This window comes from Lactuca serriola, chromosome 3 (assembly GCF_051521515.1).
Source record: "Lactuca serriola cultivar US96UC23 chromosome 3, Lser_US96UC23_V15, whole genome shotgun sequence".
Classification (NCBI taxonomy): Eukaryota; Viridiplantae; Streptophyta; class Magnoliopsida; order Asterales; family Asteraceae; genus Lactuca; species Lactuca serriola.
In genome coordinates, this window is record NC_136410.1 from 115,407,602 (window position 1) to 115,415,086 (window position 7,485).

A 7,485-nucleotide genomic window follows, 5' to 3' on the forward strand; every position below is an offset into this window, starting at 1 on the left:
ACTTTTGATTTTTATTAATGACAACAATGTATGGTGATGAGATAACCAACCATATAGTAACTATCTATCTATCACGGTATTACAAAATACCCTCTAAGTCTAGCTTATTTTCAACATTTGTTACATGATGCATGATCGGAAAGGATGGGGATGAAAACTTTATAGGGATATTTTTATTATAAGGATGAAAATGACATTAACATCTTTTACTAACAAATCGTAAAAGAGTCCATGTTCCATCCTATTCCATTATTTTTTTTTTTGTATGGGAGAAATAAACCAGTCACCATCGATGTGCTATCTAGATTCTTCTTAAAAAAATGTATCATGGTCTAATGCTCTCCATAAAAAAGATGCTCTAATATTCAGTCATGGTTCATCGAGGTTTCTCTCATTTGCCTTCTATGTATGCCACCTATGCTGCTTTTTCAGACTCCTACAAATGCAGTTATCCACCTGCTTGTACGTTTAATTTCAGTTGCCTGGCTCTGGTAGTATGGTACAAAGTTACCTGTATTTCTAATGAATTGTAGGGGATCATTTTTCAAGCACAGTTTTTCTTTCCAATTATTACTGTTTTTCATATCTATTCATCATTGTTCTACTTTTTAAGAAACAAACTGATTGACACCCACTTGTTTTTGTTTGTGTGTTTACCGAGAAGTCATTATGTTGCCTAGAGTTCTTAGATTGACGTGTCATGTCAATTGCTTGGTTTGAGAATGTCCATTCTAATGATAAAACAGGTCAATTGTTGTCATTAGTGTCCTATTGTTTCTTTCATATGATCAGGAAGCTACTTACATTATTCAGTTTATGATTATTAAACTTATTAGTAGCATTCGTGTCACTTTATATCTGTGTTTTATGCTCTATGGGTTCTACCTAATTAAATTAAGTATCACCAATCCCTTTGTGTCTAATTACTTACATGTCATTATCTTCGCTTTACAGAATCCTAAAAGCCCTTGAACGCAAATTATCCATTAGAAGGAATATCAACCACTCGTTATCTCTAGTTGGGTCCCATTTGAGATTTAATGTTGGAAATCGACGTCAGTATATATGGATTACCTTGATAGTGACAACAAAGGGAATCTCATCAGTAAGTGTCTGCTTGTTATTGCGCTCTTTGTTGTTAAAATTATACTGTAGTTAAGTTACTTAGACACATTCTTTCATAAAGCTCTAAATCATTCTTTCTTCCTTCTTTGGGTAATTGACATTGTTCTTTTCATAAATGCAACATGCTAAAAATAGTTTTAATCAATTGTTGATTAAGATTAATAATGTACCAAAAATCTTCTTATATGAAATATGTACTACGTACAAATTATGATGCGATAACTCTGTGTATTCAAAGTACACCATCTTTTGGAAGAATATCTAGCGTTCTGAGTTTAGTACACCTTCCTTGCGGTCGAAATATGAACTATATATGGAAATCTCTTGGTCATACACGTATATGCATGGACATGCATCATGCATGCATCTTCTATATATCCATCAAATGACCATATTCCCCTCATGCAATTAACTTTCTATAGAGCTTTCTAGAGAACTAAAGTAGAAAATGTACTACAATATTGATAAATATAAAAAGCAACCCACTAAGAATTTAGTATTATGACAACATACTAGGGATATTTCTATTAAGTCAAGGAAATACCATTAACTAGACAACAAGAAGAAAAGATGTACATTAGATCGTTACTATCTACAAGACTACATGATTAATTAATACTAAAATTATTTAATTACATTTTCCCTATAATTAATTAGATGTTCATCCAATCCAATGATCCATGTATATAGTTGTTTTCCGGCAAGCAAAATACATTCTCCAATCCTTCCATCCCAAATCCCCCAAGAAAATGTGGCTCCATGGCCTCCATTGAAAACGATGAACATGGACTTGTGCTCGATATTCCATCTGACCTTTCCACTAGGCTGTTTATCTGTTTTTCAGCTTCGGAGAGTTGTTCCTTGAGCTTTAGAATCTGTACACAAAATCAATGGTTAATAAATTTCGTTAATATTTATAGAAAAGATTAAAGATTAAGGCCCACGTGGGGGTGATATACGGATATATATATATCATGTGCTACTCCAAAAAGAACACTGTAGAACAGCCTTGTCAACCTTAAAAAACTATAGAGGGACACTTGTAATTATATCACACTTTGCTGGACCAATGGGATTTTAGTCTCCTTATTCTTGTCAAAATTATATTATAGTTTTCTATTACACTTGTTGCTTTCCAATTAGTTGAAAAAATTGCATTACTTTAGTTTTTCTCGAGCCTTGAGTCCATGCATTTTCCGAATTAAGCTTGCTTATTTTTAGCTTAAAGTGGATAAGAGTCTATTTATCTTGAGTGTACAAGAAGAAGAATGTAAAAAAAGGAATTAATTACTGTAATGGTAGTCAACTTCATAAAACAGTAAATGAGCAACCAACTTAAATTCCAAGTAACTAACCATAATTAATACTTATCCATACTTCCATAAAAAAATCTATATAGAAATGTAAAAATAAATGGTTAAAAGTTAAAACAATCTTTATCACTTAGCTGAAAATCGACCTCCCTTTAACTTTCTTTTAGGTTTTTTTTCTTGGGTATTTAATAACTAATGGAAAATAAATGATCAACACAAACTGATTGAACCTTCTAGGAAATGATCAACACAAATGGGAAAAAAAAGTTTCTTGGAAATATCAAGGAATAAGAAAAATGTGGATATACAAGATTATATCACTATCACGAGTAAAGAAGGACCACATAGGATCCCTTAATTATTCATGTTGTTTTTTGTGTCCAAATTCTTTGCATATATCATAGAAAAAAAAAGGTTACCTCAGATTCGAGTTGGCATTTTTCAAGAACAGTGGAGTCATGTTGACTCTTGAGCTTCGAGTATTCCTCTTCGAGCTTCTTACTCTTCCATCGAGCTCGCCTGTTTTGAAACCAAACCGCAACTTGACGTGGGTCAAGCCCAAGTTCCGAAGCAAGCCGATCTTTTCTCTCCGATTCAAGCTTATGTTCATTTCCGAAGTTTTGCTCAAGAAGATTCACTTGTTCATCACTAAGCTTCCTTTTTCTCATCATGCTGCTGTTTCCATCTGCTTTGTTCTTCTTTCGTCTTCTTCGTGGTTTCACAACTTCCCCTATATATGTACAACATAGTTATAAGAAACTACAATCAAACATCGAACTTCACAAATGCATAAACATGTATATATATGTATATAGTAGAATATGTATATATATATAAGAAAAGTTCGAACCTTGTTCTGGTATGAGTTGATCGTAAATCCCAGGATAATACTGGGAGAGGAGAACCATTTGATCATCAACTTGAGTTTTCATATTGCTCGTCATATTATCTCTCTCTGCGTGTCTCTAAACACTCGGCAGAGGTGTTCTTCTTTGGTGAAACAAGTGGATGTTTTAGAGTGGGTACATCAAGAGAGACTTTATTTATAAAGGTGGAGTGAAGACTAAGGAGTCCGCTGTTACTTTGGATTGTGCAGAGTTTGCCTTTATTTATAAACATGTAATGTCCATATTGACCTTGTTTTTTATTAAATTTCCTTTTCTACCCTTCATCAAGACATGTCTATATGCAAAACTACAAATCTGACGTGGGTTTGTCTCTTTTCGGGTAATGAGATAGAAAAAAAACAGTGGTGTCAACTTTTTGTCTAATTTGGCGAGACGCGACTTGATTTACACAGGTAAAATGTATCAAACCGTTAATGTACCTCGAACACTAGATTTTTGGAGATGACACTCTTCTTAATAATGGTGTTACATTGGTCTACAATGGGACCAATAGGATTGGCGTAATAAGGATAATTGTACTTTTATTCTAATTATGAAAATTCATATCTTCGAAGATGTCCAGCATATGTTTTCTTCCCATTTGTGTTCATTTTATCTTGATCATCAACCCCATGTTTATCCAATAAATTTGGAGGAAGTCATGTCAGAAAGAAACTAGACCTATATAACAAAATAAAAATTCCTACAACTCCGTATTAATTTGATGCAACATATTCCCACGTATGTTGGTTTCTAATTAACTAGGTATGATAATTGATAAGTTGTAATTATAACTCGTGTAGTTTGATGAATAAAGGATGGTTAATATATATATCTAAGAAACATGATTTGATTTGTACTATGCTTCTAGGTTTTAAACGTGATCTTTTGTTTGTTTTACGATTTGCATATCTTATCCATTACTACCAAGTTGTGGCGTACGCATTAGTTAGTTTGTTGCTTTTCCTTTTTGATCAGAAAAACAAAGGCATGAGAGGAAGTTGTGAAGGGATTGGCTTTCCTGATTTGGTAATAAAAGAGATGAAATGAATGAAGAACATCATTGATATTCATCTAGCTAGGTGTGAATGAAAAAAAATCACAAACAAAGGATAGGAGTATGATAAGGGCAGGAGTTGGGATCCCAAACCTGACCACCTTGAAGTTAGTAAACTTAGACATTTTACATTTTTATTACTTATATATTAATTATTATATATCATATATTTATTATAATTATTAAATTTTTTGCCTATGGATTCGGACAAAGTCTCCAATTGGTTGTTATATATATATATATATATATATATATATATATATATATATATATATATATATATATATATATATATATATATATATATATATATATATATATATATATATATTCCCGATTTGTGGGTACTTAATTAGCCAAGCCACTCACATTAGCTTTTAGCTCCATGGCTACGTGGCTCAATGAGAATTACAGTAAAAAACCTACACCATAAACTATTCAACTGGTTATTAGTTATGTGACACATGCACTTACATCACATGTATTCTCCCTCTAGATAATCTTACTTGTATCACATGTAATAAGAAGTTGTAACCTTTGTCATAACGCAGAATTATTGCTATATAATTCGTTTCATGTGGTTTAATTTTGTATATACTTTCACGTGCATGATTCTTATAAACTAGTTATATTTAACATCAGACATTTATGGTCAACAAAATACAATAATTAGTTAATGAAATGTTCGGATTTTCAAGATACAAGTCATTTCAAGGTCTGGAAAAGAAACAATTAATGTCATATATATAGTTTATTTCATGGTTGAATTCCACATCCAACAAAGTGAAAGAACTTTTTGACAAATATAACCCATGAGTGCCATGTATCTTGAGCACAAGACAAGATGTAACTGACTTGGATCGCAGTCAATGGTAATACGTGGAAGGCTTTTGTTTATAGTTCCTCCAAGAATTTCGTATATGGATAACAAAACTTTCCCTTTACTAATGTCTTTTTACTTTTTCCTTATATGTTTATACATACACATGTCTTAACACAAGTAAATGCATCTAACTGAAATAGTTGCTATATAATTCGTTTATTGATAAAGGACATGAGAAATATAACCGGTCTTTACTTATATTTATTTTTTGGTCTAGGAGTCATAAATAGAGACAGATTATATCACGTCTAGCTATCACATGACACTAATATATAAAAAGACAGATGAAACTATGTCTAAGGAAGTCAAATATTTTGGCTCAAACTCAAAGCTTAAGGCAAGCCAAGGCTGAAATATTTATTTATGTATTTATTTAATTATAATTATTTAGTTTTGGTGGGTTTAGAAAATAAAAAAGGGTAATTGGAAGTAGTAAAAAGGTGATTTAAAAAAGACAGGTTTATTTCCACGCTAAGGGAATGCATACTGGCATTTGCACATGGGGGGCTCCCAAAACCTATGTAAACCTTTTACACGCGTCACTTCCCCCAAATCCTCTGCTTTCATGGACCACATTTTTCTATCCATAAGCATCCTTCCACCTCTACACACACACGCACTCATGTTTTTAACAATAGCCGCCAATACATATAAACCTTCTGTATCTACATATGCATACGAAAGGAGTTTGGTGAAAGATTAATACTTCACCAAACATACTAGTTATGAAGAATATTTATACCCACAACTAGCCATGTTAATTATATGTAAAAATCTTGCCATGATTTTTTATAGATTAAAAATAATCAAAGGATCGGATGTTGGTTTTTTTGTTTTTTAAATATCATCTTCACCACTTAATGTAGAGTGCAAATGTTGTGACGCGATCCGAAGTTATCAAATGTTACCGAAGTTGTATTTATGGATGTCGTGTTTAGAGAAAATGAAATCTGGGAAGTTATACTGATCGAAATAGTTAGACGCGCTATAGCGGTGACATTTAATCAACACGTTTTTAGCGACGACACGTATCAGAGAGTAGAGACGACGGATAGACATATAGAAAAAAAAACAGATTGTTTTATAGATACCAAAAGACATGAGAAATATGTTTGTCTTTTTCGAAAGACAAAACACTACCTAAGTATTTTCGAGGAGTATTTGAATGTAGAGTGATGTATGCAATGGCTATAAAAAAAACATATGAAAGAATTAATTAAGGTCCAACATAGAAGCAATTGGTGTGCAACGACGTGGACCAAAGGAGTTAAAAAAGTTAATCCTTAAATGATCAGTAAAAAAGACAAGAGACGTTGATCAAAACCCACGTGGGAACTAGGAGTGCAAACGAGTCGAGCCGAGCCCGAGTCTGATCAGGCTCGGCTCGGACTCGTTTAAGTTCTAAGAGGCTCGAGCTTGAGCTCGGCTCGATTCGAGCTTTTTGTACTGAGCTCGGCTCGAGCTCGTAAATAATTATACAAGCTCGACTCGGGCTCGGGCTTGGTTCGTTTTTTGTCTGACTTGCCTAAATAAGCTTAAGCTCAGCTCGAGCTCGTTAAGAAGCTCGTTTACTAATACCCTAGATTTCTAATCCACAAATATGTTTTTATTTTAATATATAAAAAAATAAGAAATTATATTAATATATAAAGACTCGTTTAGGCTCACGAGCCTAATCGAGCTTAATGACATAGGCTCGAGCTCGAGCTCGTTTAATAAACGAGCTTAATATTAAGCCCGAGCTCGGCTCGGGCTCGTCTAAAATCGGTTTCGAGTCGAGTTTTTAGCGATCCGATCCCGAGTAGCTCATGAGTAGCTTGGTTCGTTTGCACCCCTAGTGGGAACTGATCTTGTGGGACCCTGATTCTACACGGGGTTATTTTTACAACGTTTTTGGGTTCGGGGTGGAAGAGGGGCGGGTTTTACATCTATTTAGTTTTTGGGGGCGGGAGTGCTGTGAGTTCCTTCCCGAATACCCCTCAGATGCTATGAAATAATTACCTTATATTTAACTTTTTTATTTATAAAAAAAATTGTTAAAGTAGTCATTCTATAATATATGTTTTGTGTTTGAACAATTAATATAATATATAAGATTAAACGAAATAAACGAATGAAAAAATATGGTAAATAAAGTTGAATGGGAGATTTAGGGCAAAACAAGGTTAATGGGGGATTAAGGGGAAATGAATATCGGGGGCAGTCTTTAAATTCGGGGTG

The 7,485-nt window shown here is 33.3% G+C and overlaps 1 protein-coding gene and 1 long non-coding RNA gene across 3 annotated transcripts; one reads left to right on the top strand and one right to left on the bottom strand.

Annotated features, from left to right (window-relative positions):
- Positions 1 to 278: 278 nt before the first annotated feature.
- On the top strand, positions 279 to 4,474 carry LOC145093082 (uncharacterized). 2 transcript variants are annotated; one of them, XR_013702767.1, is made up of 3 exons: positions 279 to 499; positions 955 to 1,105; positions 4,304 to 4,474. It is a non-coding gene; the product is annotated as an uncharacterized LOC145093082 (long non-coding RNA). The 2 variants fall into 2 exon arrangements; XR_013702766.1 differs by having other exon boundaries at positions 279 to 462.
- HB40 (homeobox protein 40) lies at positions 1,618 to 3,519 on the bottom strand. Its single transcript, XM_079031125.1, has 3 exons — positions 3,289 to 3,519; positions 2,858 to 3,168; positions 1,618 to 2,000 (listed from the first exon to the last, which is right to left on the bottom strand). The coding sequence occupies exons 1-3, from the start codon at positions 3,380 to 3,382 to the stop codon at positions 1,779 to 1,781; spliced, it is 627 nt and encodes a 208-aa protein (XP_078887251.1). The 5' UTR covers positions 3,383 to 3,519; the 3' UTR covers positions 1,618 to 1,778.
- Positions 4,475 to 7,485: the final 3,011 nt, after the last annotated feature.